This window comes from Lontra canadensis, unplaced genomic scaffold, assembly GCF_010015895.1.
Source record: "Lontra canadensis isolate GAN:19392208 unplaced genomic scaffold, GSC_riverotter_1.0 scaffold23, whole genome shotgun sequence".
Taxonomy (NCBI): domain Eukaryota; kingdom Metazoa; phylum Chordata; class Mammalia; order Carnivora; family Mustelidae; genus Lontra; species Lontra canadensis.
Window position 1 is genome coordinate 23,823,311 of NW_022631017.1, and position 21,808 is coordinate 23,845,118.

Consider the following 21,808-nt stretch of genomic DNA (forward strand, 5'->3'; position numbering starts at 1 on the left):
GAGTTATATGGTTTCAGGTCTCACATTGAGGTCTTTAATCCATTTGAAGTATATTCATTTTGTATGGTGTTAAGTGGTCCAGTTTCATCCTTTTACATGTTGCTGTCCAACTTTCCCAGCAACCTTTTTTAAGAGGCAGTCTTTTCCCCATGGTATATTATTGTTTGTTTTAGATTAAATGACCATATAAGTGTGGGATTATTTCTGGAATCTCTGTCCTTTTCCATTGAACTACGTCTCTAATTTTGTGCCAGCGTCATACTGTTTTGATTACTAAAATTTTGTAGTATCCTTGAAATCTAGAAGTGGTACCTACAGCTTTGTTCTTCCTTCTTAAGAATGCTTTGGCTATTTGGAGTCTTTTGTGGTCCCATACAGTAAATTTTTAGTATTATTTGTCCTACTTTTGTGAAAAGTGACAGGGATTGCCTTGAATCTGTAGATGCTTTAACAGTATTTATTTAACAGTGTTAATTCTTCAATCCATGAACATGGAATATCTTTCCATTTGTTTGTGTCATCTTTAGTTTCTTTTATCAGTGCATTACAGTTTTTAGAGTACAGGTCTTTTACCTCATTAGTTAAGTTTATTCCTAGGTATTTTATTATTTTTATTGCAACTGTAAGTGGAATTATTTTCTAAATTCTCTTTCTGCTACTTTTTTTTATTAGTATATAGAAATGTAATCAATCTCTGGGTATTAATTTTGTATCCTGTAATTTTACTATATTTATTTCTTCTAATAATTTTTTTGACTGAGTCTTTAAGGGTTTTTTGTTTTGTTTTGTTTTGTATGGTATGTAATTTGCAAGTAATGACAGTTTAACAGTTTAACTTCTTCCTTACCAATTTGGACACCTTTTATTTCTTGTCTGATTGCGGTGGCTGGGATACTCAGTACTATGTCGAATAAAAGTGTCAAGAATGGACATCCTGGTCTTGAACCTGATCTTAGAGAAAAGCTCTCAGTTTTTCACCCTATGTAACTTAGTTCTGGGTTTTTCATATATGACCTTTATTATGTTATATTGAGGTATGTTCCCTCCTAACCCACCTTGTTAAGAGTTGTTATTAACAGATGTTGAATTTTATCAAATGTTTTTTCTGCATCTATTGAGAGGATTAAATGATTTTTATTCTCCATTGTGTTAAAGGTAGTATATGTTGGTTTTTGAATGTTGAACAATTCTTGCATCCCCAGAAGAAGTCCTACTTGATTGTATTTTTAATATGCCATGAAATGTAGTTTGTTAATGTTTTGTTGAGGATTTTTTGCTTTTATGTTCATCAGAGATAATTGGCCTATAGTTCTCCTTTTTTCTGTGGCATCTTTGTCTGGTTTAGGTATCATGGTAATGCTGGCCTCATAGAATGTATTTGAAAACTTTCCTTCCTTTTCTACTTTTTAGAATAGTTTGAGGGGAATTATATATTAATTATATATCTTCCATATATTATATTAACTCTTCTTTAAATGTTTGGTAGAATTCATCTGCGAAGCCACCTGGTCTAAGACTTTGTTTGTTGGTAGTTTTTGATTACACATTCAATTTTGTTACTAGCAATTGGTCTCTCCAGATTGTCTGTTTCTTCTTAATTCAGTTTTGGAAGTTTGTATCTTTCTCAGAATTTGCCCATTTCTCTAAATTGTCCAATGTGTTTGCATATAATTTTTCATAGTAGTCTCTTATAATCCTTTGTATTTCTGTGGTATCAATTGTTCTTTTTCATTTCTGATTTTATTTGGGTACTCTTTTTTTCTTGGTGAGTCCAGCTAAAGTTTTATCAGTTTTGTTTACCTTTTCAAAGAACCAGCTCTTGGTTTCATTTATTTTTTTTAAAGATTTTATTTGTTTATTTGACAGAGAGAGCGAGCACAAGTAGGGGGAGCAGCAGGCAGGGGGAGGGGGAGAAGTAGACTCCCTACTGAGTAAGGAGCCTGATGCAGGGCTTTTTCCCAGGACTCTGGGATCATGACCTGAGTCAAAGGCAGATACTTAACTGACTGAGACACCCAGGCACCCCATGATCTTTCCTATTGTTTTGTCTTTTTCATTTATTCCTGCTCAGATCTTTATCATTTCCTTTCCTCTCTTCACTTTTGTTCTTATTTGTTCTTTATCTAGTTATTTTATACATAAGGTTAGATTTTTTACTTTAGACTTTTTTTTTCATGAGGTAGGCCTATCAATTGCTATAAATTTCCCTCTTAGAACTGATTTTGCTGTGTCCATTGTATTTTCATTTTTAATACCTTCAGTGACCTGATGGTTTAGTTGCAAGCTGTTTAGTGTCCACATATTTTTTTTCAATTTTTTCTTGTGACTTATTTCTAGCTTTATACCATGTGACCAGGAAAGATGCAAATGATGTCAGTCTCTTCAGTCATATTTTGTGGCATAACATGTGATCTATCCTAGAGAATATTTAATTTGCTTTTTTTTTTTTTTTAAGATTTTATTTATTTGACAGACAGAGATCACAAGTAGCAGAGAGGCAGGCAGAGAGAGAGAGGAGAAAGCAGGCTCCCTGCTGAGCAGAGAGCCAGATGTGGGGCTCGATCCCAGGACCCTGGGATCATGACCTGAGCCAAAGGCAGAGGCTTTAACCCACTGAGCCACCCAGGTGCCCCTTCATTTGCTCTTAAAGAGAGTGTGTATTCTGTTGTTTTGAGATGGAATGTTCTGTGTATATTTGTTATGTCCATCTGATCTAGTGTGTCCTTCAAAGATACTATTTCCCTATTTTCATGGGCAAATTCTGATGTATTTGTTGATATAAGTAGGGTATGAAAATCTCCTGCTATTATTGTATTGCTGTCAATTCTCCTTTTATGTCTGTTAATATCTGCTTTATGTACTTAGATGCTATGATATTGGGTGAATAGATATTTACAATTGTTATATCCTTTTGCTGGGTTGATCCCTTTTCATTGTGTGATGTCCTTCTTTGTCTCCTGTTAATCTTTGTTTTAAAGTCTATTTTGTCTAATTATAGATACCCCTGCCCTGGCTTTTTTTTTTTTTTTTTTTTTTTTTCCTCTTCTATTTGCTCCATATAGCTCTTTCCATCTTTTCACTTTCAGTCTTTAAGTGTCTTTAGGTCTGAAGTGAGTGTCTTGTATATAACGGATAGATGGGTCTTGCTTTTTTTACTCATTTTACCACTCTCTGTCTTTTGATTGGAGCATTTAGGTCATTTATATTAACATAATTAAATATGTACTTAATGCCATTTTGTTAATTGCTTTCTCATTGTTTCCGTAGTTCTCTATTTCTTTCTTCTATTGCACTCTTTGTGATTGACAACTCTTTGTAGTGTCATGGCTGGCTTTCTCTTTGTATTTTTGTGTATCTATTATATGTTTGGGGTTTGTGGTACATAGCAGTCCCTATTGATCACCATTTAAAGTCAAACACATTCTAAAGGAAAATATTTATTCACTCCTCCACATATTATGTCTATGCTGTCATATTTTACCTGTTTTTATTCATAGTTTTCTTACATCTAATTATACCCTTACCCTTTAAAGAAGTCCATTTAACGTTTCTTACAAGGCCACTTCAGTGATGATGAACTCCTTTTTCTCTCCTTCAATTCTGAATGATAATCTTGCTGGGTAGAGTATTATTATTAGTTATAAGTTTTATTTTTCTTTCACACTTTGAATATATCATGCCACACTCTTCTAGCTTGCAAAATTTCTACTAAAAATTCAGCAGATAGTCTCATGGGATTTTTCAGTACATAATTTTCCTTCTTTCTTGCTCCTCTTAAAAATTCTCTCTTTATTTTTAATCTCTAGCATTTTAATTATTGTTTAGAACTATCTGTGTTTCTAGAACGTGGAAGTGTATTTCCTTTCCTTGGTTAAGGAAGCTTTCTGCCACCCCTATAATGCAAATGTTTATTTGCTTAATGTTGTCCAAGAGATCCTTAACCTATCCTATTTTTTAAAAATTCTTTTTCCTTTTTGCTGTTAGCTTAGCTGTTTTCCATCACCATCTTCTAAATTACTGATCTGTTCTTCTGCCTCTGTTTATCTCCTGTTATTCCCTCTAATGTGTTTTTCATTTCCGTTATTATATTCTTCAAAACTGATTTGGTCCTTTTTATATTTTCCATCTCTGTTGAAGTTTTCACTGAGTTCTTCCACTCTTCTCTCCAGTCCACTGAGTATCTTTACAATCATTAGTTAAAACTCTTCATTAGGCATCTTGCTTATCTCTGTTTCATGTAGTTCTTTTTCTGAAGTTTTGTCTTGTTCTTTTGTTTGGAACATATTTCTCTGTTTCCCCATTTTGTTTGACTCTGTGTTTCAGAACAGCTACTTCTCCTAAATTTTAAGGAATGGTCTTATGTATGGTCATCCCCTGTGCAGATTGTGTGTTCCTGGTGACCCCTGCTGGCTGGCATGGGCTGGGGGGTCCCAAGGCACTCTGTGCTGGAGCTGAACTGGGTATGTACTGGGGTGGTCCTGAGATTCTATGTACAGAGGGTATTCTGATAGGACAACTGAAGCTGAAGTATGTACGATCCAGGGGTTCCCAGGGCTCTCCATGCAGAGGACACCCTGGCAGGACAGCTAAAGTAGGTATATGCTGGGGGCCTTTCTGCAGAGGGGGCCCTCCTGGGGTGGCTAGAGCTGAAGTTGGATACAGGCTGGAGAGTCCTGGGGTGCTCCCCATGGGGGGTGGTCCCCTGGTGGAACAGCTGGAACTGAGTCAAGCATGGCCTGGAGGTTCCTGGGGCACTCAGTGCAGGGAGCACCCTAGTGGTGCTCAGTCAGGCATCAGTCAGAAGATCTTGGAGTGGTCTGTGCTGGGCTTGCCCTAGCATGCCGCCTGGAGTGTTTCAGTATGCTTTGTTCCTGTGTAATCGTGGTGTGACGGCTGGAGCTAGAGGAAGCACTGACCAGTGGTGTCCCAGTGTGTACCACCCTGGGGTCATCTTGGTAGGACAGCTGGAGCTGGTGTAATCTATGGAGGCAATAGGCCAGCAAGGGTCCTGCTGTGCTCCATGCTATCAACGTGGAAGGGGAACAGGAGCACCGGGGTGGCTCAGTTGTTAAGCGTCCACCTTCGGGGTGCAGGGATCAAGCCCCACATCAGGCTCCCTGCTCAGTGGGAAGCCTGCTTCTCCCTTTCCCTCCGCATCTCACTCTGTCAAATAAGTAGATAAAATCTTTAAAAAAAGGCGGGGGGTAGAGGGGAACATAAATCATGGCTCTCACTAGACCAGACCACTGACCCAGAGAGTTCCAGCAGCTCCCCAGCCATTTGGCAGTGTTCTGGAGCTGAACCTTTTAGGTACTAGTTGCTCTTTCTGTAGAGGAATCTGTTCTCAGTCCCTCAGCACTATCCCTCATCACTGCTATTCATAGCATTGGGGGTGGAGGTTCCTTTCATTGCTATGTCTCTTGCCATTCTCTTTACCTTTCGTTGTGCTATGCAGTCAGCCTTCGATTCTTCTACGGGAGGAATTGCTTCATAAGCAGTTATAGATTTAGTGGGTCCATGGAAGTGAGTTCAGGATCTTCCTACATCACACCGTCTTGGACCAGATCCAGCATAAGAGACTAATTAAAAGTTATGATATTCACATGGAGCACATAGTTCTGCAAACCAGAGGTCCCATTAGAGACACAGTGTACACTATTTAGAATATCAGAACAATCTAGACACAGGCAAGATACATCCTAGTGGAAAAGCACAGCACAGGATTCTCTGCACCCTTGGTGGGGAGCTTGGGGTGATAGTACAGCTCCAGGTAGTTTGGAGGCTACCTTAAGACAACTGGCCAATGATTGCAAGCACACAGCATCCCCACAAATTGCTAAAGGCAAAGTTCTGGTAAAACCTGATATTTGTTTTTTTCTGACCTGAATATTTAGGTGACCTACAGCATTGATGGCTGCATCAGGAATTTTCAGATGGTGGAGGCCCCTGCTGACCTCGAACAGCCAACCTCCAGCTTCCATGTTGGAACATGTTTTGCTAATGCTCAGAAAGGAACATATTTTGATGGAACAGGTTTTGCCAAAGCAGGTAAGGCACTCCCATTTTCTTCCTGTTGAATATTAAGTATGTACCAATATTAACTTCTTGCTTACAGGGGAAAACAAAAGCCCTGGATTTCTTAAATTAGTATACCTAAACCAGAAATAAAAATGTATTGAAGTAATAAAAATGTCAAACATTAAGGTATCTTATTCTTAGGCAAACTAATAGAAAAAAAAAAGTAAAAGGCTATTTGGAAAGTTCATTTCATCTTCTTCCCTAGAGATCAATATCAAAATAAATTTAATTCTACAAGAAGGTCTATATGTTTACACATGTAATTTATCTACTTTCCAGTTTTCCCTGTCTACATTTCTGAAAATGAGATAGCATTTTTCTTTCTTCCTCTCTTCAATTCTTTGTGAGGCTTCATGTCATAATCACCCACTCATACACCCAATACACACATACTAGTGTCTATGTCTCGTTGATGGGGATGATGGCTGGTCCTTTTCCCCTGACTTTAAGGATCTGCCCCTTCTAGTGAGCATTTCCAGACCAAGTCTGGATCTCTGATATTAAATGCACAATTTGGAAAAAAGGAAAGAAAATAAATTCTATATAATAACAAAAAAAGACATTAACATAGACTATTTAGTCCTAGGGTTACCATAGATACATGCATTTATTTTTAGAAAAGAATTAATGCACACATAATATATAGAAGTTATCATGGGAAATGGAAGTAAATAAGGTATTGTTCCTTCCTTCAAAAATATCCTATCAATAGGTAAGTATTGGTCTGTTCAGAAATCATAAGAAGTCAAATAAAAAATATTTAAAACTATAAAAAACATACAAGCAATTTTCTGTGGATATTTAGAAGAAAAATTAATCTTGGTTGGGGAAATCAGGAATTGACATTTGAGTTAGGCTTTAAAAGTGAGATGAATACTCACATGCAAAAGTTTTCAGAGATGGAGGGGCAGGGCCCTCGAACAAAGAGTAAAAGTGGGACATTTCACCTATAGCAGAAGCAGAAAAGAGATAAACAAAGGATACATTAAACATTAAAACACTGGGGGTAATGATGAGTCCAATATTGCACATGCAGTGAAAATCCAGTCTTCCCCAAGATTTCTGCAAACTCACAGATGGCTGGCATTCTCTTAGTCAAATTTGATGGCAAGTTTCAGCGGTTGATATACAGACTTGCCATTCTGCCTGGGCTCTTTTGGTTCTGGATCAAACTGGACCAGAAAATGAGGCACTTCCCCAATTTCCAACAACTCCTGCCATCCCCTCAACAGACAGTGTAATACAATTTATATAAGACTTGGACAGTTAGAAAAGTTTATGTCACTGGAAAGATACAACTTCAATTAAACCTTTAAAAACTTTTCAGCTACCCGATCACTGTGGCTTTTGCTGTCCACTTCACTTTCTCTGTCTTCAGCTGAACTGCTTCATGTTGTTCCTTACTTCTCCATTTCAGGGATATGTTTTATTTTGCAGAACAATTGCTTCTTTTTCTCTTGAAATCTGCTCCAAATCCACCTGTGCACATTGCAAAGCCATCAAGGTTCTGAGTAGAACAACAAGTTTTTCACATAAGCGACACTACCCCTCACGAGAGACAATTGTGGTTACACACAGCACTTATTTCTTGCCTAATAAGTAGAAGACATGCAGAAAATTTCCATGAGTTCTTCCCTAGCACTCCATGCAGTTCATGTGGTCTACCTGCTCTTAATGAATGATTTTGTTTCTAAGAGGCAGATCTTAAATATTTTCTAAAAGATTAAATAATGTATCAAATATAAGAAATTATAGAAAAATCTTGCCTGTATGAACTGGAAACATCTATTTGTGTCCCAGATTCTAATCCTTCAAAACTGTGCTTGTAATTCCTTTCTTTATTAATAAAATGGGAAGGTTTGAACCCTTTCAGATCACTGTCGCACAGTAATCTTAAGAGTGACCTGGTAAAATCTTACTGAATAATCACTGAAATGCTTGACTTAATCTAACAGTAGGACTTCGAACATAACCATACAGTGCTGTGAGATTCTTTGAGTTAATCTCAGTGTGGGTTCATCCATTTATTTATTCAATAACTATGTATTAAATCTCCCTGTGTGCCAGATACTTTGGTAGGCACAAAAATAAAATTGCCCTCCCAGAACTTACATGCTAGGAGTGAAGGCAGCCAAGAAAATAAGCAATAACTATAAAGTGTGTCATATGATACAGTGGTTGGAAGTATGGGCCATAAGAGAGTCTGAAACTTATTATAATTGACTAACATCTGAACTGAAATCTAAACCATGGCTTTGTACAAATTTGAATTAACAATCCCTAAACTATAATTCATGGTTTTTTAAAAAAAAAAAATCTTCATTTTACAGTTGGTGCATTCAAAGTAGGATTGGACCTTCTTGTAGAATTTGAATTCCGCACAACTAGAACCACTGGCGTTCTTCTGGGAATCAGCAGTCAGAAAATGGATGGAATGGGTATTGAAATGATTGAGGAAAAGGTGAGTGTCAGTTTTCAAACTGTTTCTGATTTCCTCACAACGGTGTTGTTCATATGTAAGAACCTCTTTGTGAAGCCCTACTGTGTTCTTTGTTGGGAGATACTAGATTATATCTTTCCATCCTTCTAGATTATCTCTAATGTGTGTTTTCAGCATACTTACTCTGTAGACCAGTGTAAACTCTTGATGTGCTAATTCTACAGTAAGCCAACTGTGTTAACGAATAATGGGCCAGAGGGTTTTAGATCTCTGGCTCTTACTGTGTTGTTAAAGGTACATGAATACCCTGTATGTAAAACTATAGATTCCAATGGAAAAAAGAGGAGGGGGCCTGGATTGTCTAAAATCAGTCTTTGCCTCTACTAACCCAGTGGGCACTTCTGAGACTTCAAGATGGCCAACTGACATACCACTCTCTCAGTGGTTATTTAAAAGCATCTTGATACCATTTCAAAAAAAGTGCAGATTTATACTCAATTTATATTAGTATAATAAATTTTGTCAATTTGCTTACAATGGGTAAGCTAATTCTAAACACATCTCCAGTCCCTGGCTGCCTCTGAACAGCATCCTGCAATGAAATGACCTGTGTATATACTTTGTACAGGCAGCAGGTAAAGAGGCAGACAAAGCAAGAAGTTACCCAAGTTTTCTATCTGGCTCTTAAATAGGAATCATACTACATCTCTGGTCATATTTCCACTCATACAGTGTTGTGGCCTCCCAAGAAGAAAGACCACATGGTAACCTCAAATATGCTTTCCATTGCCTCCTCTCCCCCTCCTGTCTTTAAACCATCATCAGAGGCGAAAAAGAAAAAGGGGGTGGGGTGAGGCTAATAGCTTTGTAGATTTTCAAACACGTTCACTACATCTTAGAGTAAGCTTCATTTCATCACCTGCTTACAACCACTGTTATTATCAATTTGTTGGGGTAACAAGTTCCAATACAATGCATGTGTATTTCTTACCAAGTCCTGCTATTACAAACTTTACTCAATGTAGTAAAATCTTAATCTTTGCATTACCATTTAATTTACAAACATTTCACCTATTGCAGTTTGTCCTCTTCTCTTTAAAGCCCTTGTGTCTTTCTTTTACCTTGTCAAATGTGTTGCCAGACTGACTGTTTTTAATGTTTCAATATGTTTCTTTGCTTCATCAGCTTCAAAAGAATTCTGTCATCTCAAATTTCAGGGACTGTGCCATGTTACTGAAAACAGATTTTTCTCATTTAGACATGAACTTCCAATCTAAATTTTTCATTGTTAAGAATTTAACTGGCCTCCTGGCTCAAAGTCTTTGGCACTGTGACAGGAAGCCTGCCCAGGGAAAGTAATTGATGTTATTCTCAATCTTGCATATAAAATGGAATCCATGAAGGAAAAAAAGAATATATGCAATTAAAACATCAAAAGCTTACAATTAAAAAAAATAATCCTCTAAAATGAATTTGTAAATCGAATGAATGAATCACTCTAAACATCTTTTAAGAAATTTTGTAAGGTTCATTAAGAACTCTCACACTCTGTAAAGATCTATGGTAGGATTTGTCCCTGTGCATATGAGGTCCTTTTTTTTTGGTCAGCTAGCCTCAAATTATAGGTCACATTTTCTGAAAGCAGAATTATTATGAGTCTCACACATCTTGCCTATTGCTCCCAACAATGCCCAGAAGCAAAAAACATACTTTGTGACTCCTGGTTATTAAATTTTATTTTAACTTTGGTCAACCTTTTTTTTTTTAGTTTTAAAATGCCCCAGATATATTCATTTCTAACTCTTCCGGCTGATGACTCTCCTAGAAACATAACAATTTTTGCTATGTGAATCATCATGATACCTTTCTAATGATACCATCTGTGACTGTTTGATTTCCTACTTTCTAGCTTATGTTTCATGTGGACAATGGCGCCGGCCGATTCACTGCTGTTTATGATGCTGGGATCCCAGGGCATTTGTGTGACGGAAAGTGGCATAAAGTCACAGCCAACAAGATCAAACACCGCATTGAGCTTACAGTAGATGGGAATCAAGTGGAAGCCCAGAGCCCAAACCAAGCCTCTACATCAGCTGATACAAATGACCCTGTGTTTGTTGGTGGTTTCCCAGGTGAGTCTCATCTACTCCAGCAAGAATTTCTTTGCTGTTACTGGATTTAAAATATTTTTCTGTAAATATGTCCAAGAATGTGTGCTTAAGTATACTTCTTAGCTTTAGAATCTACTCCCATAAATAACACCTTACCTGAAATTTCCAGTGCGTAAAATGAGCATATTACTTATATAAACCACATGGGACTGAACTTTACATGATATCCCCCAAAGTTTCATTCATGGGGAGATGGGGGCTAGAGGAAATGAAGTTGGCTTATAAAAGATAAGAGGCATTTAAGAGCAATGAAGGCCAGAGTTGGTGTTCTTTCTGATTTTTTGAAAATTAATATACCAAAGGAATTATAAAATGTAATGGAACTTATTTCCTCAAGTTCTGGAAATCATTGGGTTAAACCAGCTAATTTCCCCCTTAGGTTATTATAGAGTTTATATTACAAAGAAACCCAAGCAATAAATCTGCATTCAAAATCCCTAACCTGCACATGAAGTATAACATCGAAACCACAGAGAGTTACCAAAAGTGCCCATAAACAAGAGTGCCCAACTTGATGAGAAATAACCCAACTGCCTCTTTATAAATACAGCAATAACACATTCTTTGAATGGTCTTTCAGCATTTTGTCAAGAGAAAAATGGTTTCTCTTTATATAAATTCCCATTTATGTAAAGCTCCTCTGCTTAACAAAACAAGCAAAATGTATATTCAGCGGTGGTTAGTGGAGAAAAAGATACCGGAGCAATGGGGACCAGTTCACAACTCCTTTTTCCAAAATTGCTTCTAAGTTTGTAAAGAACCTACTTCCGCTTCAATCAGGATAACCCCGAAATATTATGAAGGAGACAGTGTATTTCTCCATTCATGGTCTATGAAATGGGATCCTAGTTAGCACCTGCAAGGCCTGCTGAAAGAATGGAGTGTCTTCTTAGCAACAAAAACAAAATCTGTGTGAGTTTTCAACCAACTTAACATTTGGGGATGTATTTTTACAATGTAGAAAACTAATAAAGTCACCATTAAAAGCCTATATCAGTAAAGTATTTGGTCAATTGAATTCTTTCATTAAATCCCATAATATGTCACAGCTATAAATTTATTCATTCCAAACCAAATTGCTATCTTAAAATACATAATTTTACATGTCTCCAGATTTCAGAACACATAACTATAGAAATGCTATAGGTTTAACTGTGAGCAAAGCTAAGAACAAAATCACTATAACTTTACCTAAAATGTCCAGTTAACAGCTAACTTTAAAACATTCCCTTAAAAAACTTTCAGGGAAGATGGCAGAAAGGACTCTAAGCTCACCTTGTCCCATGGACACACTAGATAACATACACATCAGTGTAAATAACCCAGAAAATGAACTGAAGACAGGAAGAAAAAACTCCACAACTAAATGTGGAGAAGAGGCCACATTGAAGAGGGTAGGAAGGGCACAACCCCAGTGAGGAGCTGGGTTTGCCATTGGCAGAAGAGAGGGAAAGAGGAGAGAGTAGACTATCACACTGGGGAGACTGCATAGGAAAGACAAATCCTTATAATACCTGGCTTTGAAAATCAGAGAGGCCAAATTTTGTCAGTTCTTAAAAACCACCAGTAGGATGTAAAGCCTGGAATGTTAAAAATCAGCAGACCTGACTCTGGGAGAGCCAGAAGAATGGTAAGAAGTCCCCACCCATAAAGAGAGAGCATAAGAAAGAGCCTGTGGAAAAAGAACAGCAAAGAAGCAGCAATTTACAAAACACCTGGGACATATAGCAGGGAGTTATTTACTGTCCCAGAGAGACAGAGATTGCTACAGACTATTCCAGGAACAAAGAAGCCAGCAGATGCTGTTTCCTTCCCACCACAGACACACTGCCACCAGCAGGAACCAGTGCAGACCCAACATTCATTACCTAACTTGCTTACACCAAGCCCCATACACTCCAGCCTGGCCTGCTCCAGTCTTGGCTCGCTCTGTGACCTCCCTACCTCCAAAGACCAGCACAAACTGCCAACACTGCATCTCCCAATCTCATGCTTTGCAGGGCCTCCATGCCAGCAGCAGTGGCCAGTCACTTCCCACAGAGGGCATATGTGGCATGTTAAAACTGTGCACCCTGCTTACCTGCATTTTGCAGATTGGCCTGGTCACAGCCACAGAGGCACATTCCCTCTGGCAGGTGACCAGCTCTGCCTTGTTAAAAGGGCATACTCACCCACTACTTTTGAGAGCAAGAGACTTAGCCAACTTTCCTAACACAGAGATACAGAGAGTTAGACAAAATAAGGAGACAGAGGGAAATGTCCCAAATGAAAGAACAGGACAAAATTACAGCAAGAGACCTAAGTGAAATATAGATAATATGCCTGATAGAGAATTTACAGTAATGATCATAAAGGTGCTCACTGGACTTAAGAGAAGAGTGGAGAACATCAATGAGACCCTTAACAAAGATAAAAAAAAAAAAAAAGAACCAATCAGACATGAAGAACACAATAATTGAAATTAAAAGTACCCTTTTGTACTTTTATGTAATAAATGTAATAAATAGCAGATTAGCAGAAGCAGAAGAACACATCAGCAACCTGGAGGACCAAGTAATGGAAAGTAATCAACCTAAGCAGGTGAGAGAAAAAAAAAATTATGCAAAATGAGAATAGACTTAGAGAACTCAGTGACTCCATCAAGAGTAAGGACATTTGCATTATAATGATCTCAGAAGAAGAATAGAGATAAAAGGGGGCAGAACACTTATTTTATGAAATAATAGCTGGAAACTTTCCAAACCTGGAAACCTGGGGAAAGAAACAGAAATTCAGACCAGGAAGCATAAAGATCCTCAACAAAATCAACCCAAGGGTTCCACATCAGAACACATAGTGATAAAAAGAGAAATTTAAAAGAAGCATGAGAAAAGAAAATGGTTATATACAAAAGGAAATCCCATAAGGCTATCAGATTTTTTAGCAGGAACTTTGCAAGCCAGAAGGCAGTGAATAATATATTTAACATGCTAAAAGGAAAATCTGCATCTAAGAATTTTCTATCCAGTAAGGCTATTATTCAGAATAGGAGAGAGTTTCCCAGACAAACACAGGTTAAAGGAGTTCCTGACCACAAAATCAGCCTCCAAGAAATGTTAAATGGGACTCTGAGTGGAAGGGAAAGACCATAAATAAGAACAAGAAAAGTAGGAAGTACAAAGCAGTAAAAATACATATATCTATAAAAATCAGTCAAGGGACTCACAAAATAAAAAGATGTGAAGTATGACACCACATGCCTAAAATGTAGGGAGGAGAGGAATAAAAAATGGGTTTAAACTTAAGTGACTATCAATTTAATATAGATTGCCATATGCAGATATTATGTACAAACCTATGGTAATCAAATAAAATACCAGTAATAGATATGCAAAACAAAACAAAAAAAGGAATCCAAGTATATCACTAAAGAAAGCCACCTTATGGTGAGAAAAGAGATCGGAAAGAAATGAACAGAGATCTGCAAAAACAACCACAAAACAAATAACAAAATAGCAATAAATACATACCTATCAGATAATAATTACTTTGAATGTAAATGGACTAAATGCTCCAATAAAAAGACATTGAGTGATAGGATGGATTTAAAAAAAAGATAAAAAGCAAGATAAAAAAAACAATATTTATATGCTGTCTATAAGAAATTCATCTGAAACCTAGAGACACCTGCAGATCAAAAGTAAGAGGATGGGGAAACATTTATCATGCAAATGAATGTGAAAAGAAAGCTAGGGTCACAATACTTATTTCAGACAAAATAGACTTTAAAACAAAGACTGTAACAAGAGACAAAGAAGGGCACTATATGATACTAAAGGGACAATCCAACAATAAGATATAAAAATGGTAAATATTTATACACCCAAATACATTAAAAATTTATAACAAATATAAAGGAAATAATCAATAATAATGCAGTAACAGTGGGGGGACTTTAACATTCCACTTAAAAACATCAATGGACAAGTTGTCTAAGTAGAAAATCAACAAGGAAAAAGTGGCTTTGAATGACATAGGGGACCTGGTGGATTTAACAGATATAATCAGAACACTCCATCCCAGAACAGTAGGATACACATTCTTTTCAAGTGCACATAGAACATTCTCTAGAATAGATCACATATTAGGCCACAAAACAAGTCTCAACAAATTTAGAAAGATCCCAGTCATATCATGCATCTTTTCTGACCAAAATGCACTGAAACTAGAAATCAACCACAAGAAAAAGTCTGAAAAGACCACAAATACATGGAGGTTAAATAGCGTGCTATTAAACAATGAATAGATCAACCAAGAAATTAAACAAGAAATAAAAAAATACATGGAGACAAGTGAAAATGAAAACACAATGGTCCAGAATCTTTGGGATACAGATACAATCTTTGGGTTACAGTGGTCCTAAGAAGGAAGTATATAGCAATATAGTCCTGTCTCAAGAATCAAGAAAAATCTCAAATAAACAACATAACCTTAAACCTAAAGGAACTTGAAAAAGAACAACAAACCCAAAACCAGCAGAAGAAGTGATAAAGATTATCATAGAAATAAATGAAATAGAAACTTAAAAATATATATATAACAGATGAAACCAAGAGCTGGTTCTTTGAAAATTAATAAACCATCAGATTTTTAAAGAAGACTCAAAATCAGAAATGATGTTTATACCACAGAGATACCAAGGATTCTAAGAGAATATTATGAAAAACTATATCCCAACAATTGGACAACCTAGAGGAAATTGATAAATTCCTAGAAACATATAACCTCCCAAAACTGAGTCAGGAAGAAATAGAAAATTTGAACAGACCAATTACTAGGAATAAAATTGAATGAGTAACCAAAAAACTCCCAACAAACAGAAGTCCAGGACCAGATAGCTTCACAAGTGAATTCTACCAAACATTTAAACATTTAAAGAGTTAATGCCTACTCTCCTCAAACTATTCCAAAAAAACAAAAAACAAAAAAACTATTCCAAAAAATAGAACAGGAAGAAAAACTTCCAGTTTCATGCTATGAGGCCAGGATTACCAAAACCAGAATAAGACTCTACCAAAAAAGAGAACTGCAGGCCAGTATTGTTGATGAAAATAGATGAAAAAATCTTCAGCAAAATACTAGAAATCTGAATCCAACAATACATTTTTAAAAAATCACCTCTATCAAGTAGAGTTTATTCCCGGGATGCAATTTTGATGTAATAACCACAAGTCAACTGGTATAATATATTACATCAACAAGAGAAAGGATAAAAACTGTAGAATCATTTCAATAGGTACAGAAAAAGCATTTGACAAAGTACAACATCCATGTATGATAAAAATCCTCAACAAAGAGGTTTAGAGGGAAGATACCGCAACATAATAAAGGCCATATGTAAAAAACCCACAGCTAACATCATGCTCAATGGTGAAAAACTGAGAGCTTTCCACTAAGGTAAAAAACAAGACAAGAATGTCCACTCTCATCGCTTTTATTCAACATGGTACTAAAAGTCCTAGCCATAGCAATCAGGTAAGATAAAAAGAATGAAAGCAATCCAAATTGATAAGGAAGAAGTAAAATTTTCACTATCTGCAGATGACATGATACCTATATATAGAAAACCATAAACTCTGCCAAAAAACTACTAGAATGGATAAGGAATTCAGTAAGGCCACAATACAAAATCAATGTACAGAAATCCGTTGCATTTCTGTACACTAATAATGAAGTGGCCAAAAGAGAAAATGAGAAAACAACCCCATTTATAGTTGCACAAAAAATCAAATACCTAGGAATAAATTTAACCAATGAGGTGAAAGACCTATATTCTGAAAACTACAAAACATTAAGAAATTGAAAATGACATAAACAGATGTAAAGACATGCCATGCTCATAGATTGGAAACACAAATATTGTTAAAATTTCCATAATACCCAAAGCAGTCTTCCCCATCAAAATGCCAACTGCATTTTTCACAGAACTCATACAATCCTCGAATTTATATAAAACCACAAAAGATTCCAAATAGTGAAAGCAATCTTGAAAAAGAAACACAAAGCTGGAGGTATCACAATTTCAGATTTCAAGTCATATTACAAAGTTACAGTAATCCAAACAACATGATACTGGCACCAAAATAGACCCACTGATCAATGGAACAGAATAGAAAGCCTAGAAATAAACCCACCTTTTTATGGTCAATTAATATTTAACAAAGGAGTCCAGAACATGTAATATGTATGTGTGTATATACATATTACATATATATATTACATATATATCATATACACTGGAATATTACTCAGCCATTAAAAAGAACGAAATCCTGCCATTTGCAGCAACATGGATAGATCTAGATAGTATAATGCTAAACAAAATAAGCCAACAAGAGAAAGACGACCATATAATTCCACTCATATGTAGAATTTAAGAAACAAAACAAATGCACAAAAGAAGGGAAAAAAGATAAGTCAAAAAACAAAAATGCAGATTCTTAAATATAGAGAACAAACAGATGGTTATCAGAAAGGAGGTGGGTGGGGGGGATGGGCAAAATAGATGAACAGGATTACGGATACACTTATCTCGATGAGCACCGAGTTATATATGGGATTCTTGAATCACTAGGTTGTACACCTGGAAACAATGCAACACTATATGTTTACACTAGAGATTAAAAATTTTTTAAATTTTTAAATTTTTAAAAAATTCCGTTAACAAAGAGGCACCTGAGTGGCTCAGTCTTTAAGGTTCTCCTTCTGCTCAGGTCATGATCCCAGGGTCCTGGGATGGAGGCCCACATAGAGCTCTGTGCTTGGGAGGGAAGCCTGTTTCTTCCTCTACCCCTCCCCCTCCTCATGTTCTCTCTCTCACTGTGTCTCTCTCTGTCAAATAAAAAAATAAAATCTTTAAAAAAAATACCTTTAACATAGAAGCTACATTTTAAAACTGAGCCCATTTCTCTTTTTTTTCAGATGGCCTCAACCAATTTGGTCTGACAACCAACGTTAGGTTTCGAGGTTGCATCCGATCTCTGAGGCTCACCAAAGGCATGGGCAAGCCACTGGAGGTCAATTTTGCCAAGGCCCTGGAGCTGTGGGGTGTTCAACCTGTATCATGCCCAGTCAACTAGCCAAAAAGTTTAACTCCAAGAAAGGTCCTTTAAGTATATCAAGTAAAACAAATGTACCTTACCTATATGTATTATTAAAACTAATTTGTGCATGTGTATTGAATTCTTTCTGTACTCAGATGGTGCTAATTCAGATCCCAGACTGAATTTAAATTCAGGTTTCCTCAAGCCCATAAATACTAAACCAATTGTTTCATTCTAAATAATTACTTGTTTTGTGTGATTTTAAAAATGAAAGACAAATTAATGAATTTGCAGCATGACTTGGAATCATCTCAAGAAGAGCTCGGATGTTATTTGTGAAGGCAACTTTTTTGTTTGTTTTTACTAACTCCTATTAATACATCTACCATCCTTTTTCATGTACGGCAGTCTTGGCTTTCTGTTCAGGCCACTGAAAACAATAGTGGATTTGGCATGTTTGATTGGGAGGAAATCAGCTCCTTTACTCCCTATGTTTGAGAAGGCATTAGCAAGCCATTTCCCTGAGGCAAGTTCATTAACAGGAGTTTAACTAGCCATATGAGTGAATACTTTTTTATGCTGAGCATATATTTAGAGAATATAGATCAGATTCAGGCCAGAGAGCTTAATTACTTGATTTTCTTGTTTGATAATGATTTATAGGCTTTGGGGAGACCCCAGAACCAAGTTCCAGAATGACAATTAAGCACACATTTGATACTACAGTGTTGACACTCTGGGCTCTTCCAGTTTGCAGTGAATATCACAATATACATAATCACAGAGGAATAATGCTGAAATGCATTTTTACTTACCAGGAAACAATAAACCGAAAATGTAATAGCTGAGTCTTTTTGAGTTGTAATTTAACCTGACAAATTCATTTCCTTAAAAATGTCTTTTTTTGTTCTTCTTTGATCCACTATTTAAATCATCTTCAAAAGGGTCTGTGAGAAGACCACTCTAGATTTTATTCATCAGCTTAAGAAGGAAGTGTTTCGTTTGCCCTCTTCAGTAGAAATAGTTGGAGTCTAACAATGCCGATCCTTTAAAGGAACAGTTCATATGATTGCTTCAGCAAAAGAATAATAATCGTTTCTGACAGTGCTATCTACGAGGCAAAGTTGTTTCTAACGGAGGAGATATCTAACACACTCAGCATTTCATCACTGACCAGTTGCTTGTTACCGTTTGCCTACACAGCCTCATTCTAGAGCAAGTGATTCTCAACCATGGCTCCATTTTGGAATTACCTGGGAAGCTTGATTTGATCTAGGATGTAGCCTGGGCATGAGGATTTTTTAAAGTCTTCCCAGGCAATCCTAAAGTGCCATCAGGAATGAGAACCACTGTTCTAAAGAGGAAAATTATCCACTATGCCTCAAGTTGTAAAGTCATCTGAGAAACCATTGTTGACTTTGTTTTGGCCACTTTTTCACACACAAAAATAATATTGAATCAAGTTAATGCCTTTTGAGCCATCTTTAAACAATAAAACTCTTTGAAAACCAAGGTGTTTTGAAAGTGAAGGTGTTACTTCTGCACTGAACACTGATAAGATTTGGGCTTATCTGGAAAATAAGTGGATAAAAAGAAATAAAGATGCTAAGTTCCTAAATTAAAAGTTAATGCCTTTCTTTTCTGGAGCCTGAACAGAAAGAAATATAACAAATTTGAAATAAAGGTACCTAATTAATACTCCTGTGAGAGTCAAGCCCTGCTAAAGTCAATTTGTATATGAATACCTTAGAATGGTAGAGTCCAGGGGACACCTGGGTGGCACAGTTGATTGGGTGACCAACTCTTGGTTTCAGCTCAGGTAGTGGTCTCAGGATCTTGGAATTGGGGTCTATATCAAGCTTTGCACTCAGCATTGATTCTGCTGGGGTTCTCTCTCCCTCTTCCCCTTCCCCTACCCCCTGCACACTCCTATGCACTTGCACTTTCTTTAAAAAAATAATAATAATAATGGTGGAGTTGGAAGCGCCCTTTGAAATCAATAAATACAGTGATTCTTAACTTTGCTAGACATTGAAATTGCCTTGGGTACATAAGAAAAGAATCCTATCTGGATATCACCCCAGACCTTAAATCTCTGGATAAGGCCTGGTACTGGCATTTTCTAAACATCTCTAGCTGATTCTAATGTGTGAGTAAGGCTGAGAACTCAGGTTTCTACTGCCTCCATATTTTATGGGGAAGAACTGGAGGAAACCTACGGAGAGCTGATGGTGTGCTCAAAGTCCCACATTAGTTAAGTATGCCAAAGCAGTCCTAAGAAAGCTAATCTGGACCCAAGCAGAATTTACGGAATCAGGTTTTGGCTATATGTGTCCCATACAAAATCCCTATTCCAAAATGGATCATGAATTTGTATGGACAAAGTTTGTCCAAATTCTAAGATGAGAAATAAGGAAATTTTAGGAACAGGAAAAATTTCTCTAGCATATTTTAAATAAATTTTCTACTTCAATAATCAGATTCTTAGCCCAAAACAAAATGTTTCTTTCACCCAATCTTATCCCCTCATTAATTTCCTCACCTCCTTCCACCCACAGCAATCATGAAGAGAGCAGAATACTTTTCATTTATTTTTCAAACACCCACTCCTACCGGGTTGCCAGCCTTCTTCTTTAAGAAGGTGCTTTGCACTTCAGAAGAAAAACATTTAGGAGGGGAGTTTTATTGAGGTTACCATGGTGAACACAGCTGACAAAGGAAAATAAGGAACTGAGCAGATTTCAGCCCCAAAGCACTAGAACACTGCCAGACACTTAAAGCTTCAATTAGTGGTTTTAAAAAATCATAACTATTTTCTCCTTCTTTGATTTAGCCTATTATCTCTAACTATAGAACTCTCCTAGATTTTCTGCTTAACAACAGAGGAACAGACTACTTAAGAATGGAAAATCTCAATTTTATGTTAATTATTTGCTGAAATATTTGGGAATGAACTGGTATCTACAATTATTACGGAAACAAAGCAATAGTTTTCACAAGTGCTGAAGATAGTCTTTCACTACCACTTGCCAAAGATATGACTTCTTCTTGATGCAACTTTATCTGTTTTTCAATGTCTTCTAACCTCTGTTGAATCAAGAAAGGTACAAACTTACGTACTGTACTCATTTGCTTGACCGAGATTAGTACATACTTCAGATCCAAAGGGTACCTGAAGGGAAAGAATGCCTCAGGCTGGGCCTGGAATTCTCTTATTTTGGAATCTTGATAATGCACGTTAGTTAGTGAATTTGTGCCAGATACCCAAGTGAGCAGGAAATTTGTGCCCATTGTCAAAATGAGAGTGTTATGACACAGTGAACTGTGGCCCCCCTTCTCCAAACTCATTTGTTGAAGTTCTAGCCCACAGTACCTGAAAATGTGACTATTTTTGCAGGTGGGGCTTTAAAGGGGTCATTAAGGTACAATGAAGTCATGTGGGTGGGCCCTACTCCAACATGACAGATGTCCTTATAAGAAGGGAAGAGACACAGGGAAAAGACCATGTGAAAACACAGAGAGAAGATGGCCCTCTAAGCCCAGAATAGAGGCCTCTAGAAGAAACCAACCCTGCCAACATCTTGAACTCAGATATCTAGCCTCCAGAATTATGAGAAAATAAATGTCCATTGTTGAAGCTCCCCATTTTGTGGTACTTCCTTATGGCAGTCCCAGCAAACTAGCACAGAGCTTTTCTGCATACATACATACATACATACATACAGCATCAGAATATTCTGTTTCCTTCAGAATGACCTGTACATCAGAGAAACCAATTATTTTGAACAGTGACCATTATCATTTACTTACGTAAATGAAAAGAAAAAAAATTGAGACTAAAAAAAAATAAAAGTCACAACATACTTAAACAGAGGAAGTTGTTGTTATATGTGCCTGGGGATATTAGGAATAGCTACATAGTAATTATAAATCAAAGAAATAATGTTCTTCTCAATAACACCACTTATTGAACTTTTCAGCAGAATGGATTCTCTGGAGAGCTTTTCTGGTTTGCATATTCAAGTTTATAGAGAACT

At 36.7% G+C, this 21,808-nt stretch overlaps 1 protein-coding gene across 5 annotated transcripts in view; it reads left to right on the forward strand.

Annotated features, from left to right (window-relative positions):
* LAMA2 (laminin subunit alpha 2) overlaps positions 1-18,013 on the forward strand; it is a 634,066-nt gene extending 616,053 nt beyond the window's left edge. For all 5 annotated transcript variants that reach the window (XM_032862519.1, XM_032862522.1, XM_032862520.1 and 2 more), the window contains 4 exons: positions 5,895-6,048; positions 8,409-8,539; positions 10,428-10,650; positions 17,650-18,013. In XM_032862519.1, the coding sequence (XP_032718410.1) occupies positions 5,895-6,048; positions 8,409-8,539; positions 10,428-10,650; positions 17,650-17,807 (666 nt within the window). In that variant the 3' untranslated portion in view covers positions 17,808-18,013. The remainder of the gene's footprint in view (positions 1-5,894; positions 6,049-8,408; positions 8,540-10,427; positions 10,651-17,649) is intronic.
* The last annotated feature ends 3,795 nt before the right edge of the window (positions 18,014-21,808 follow it).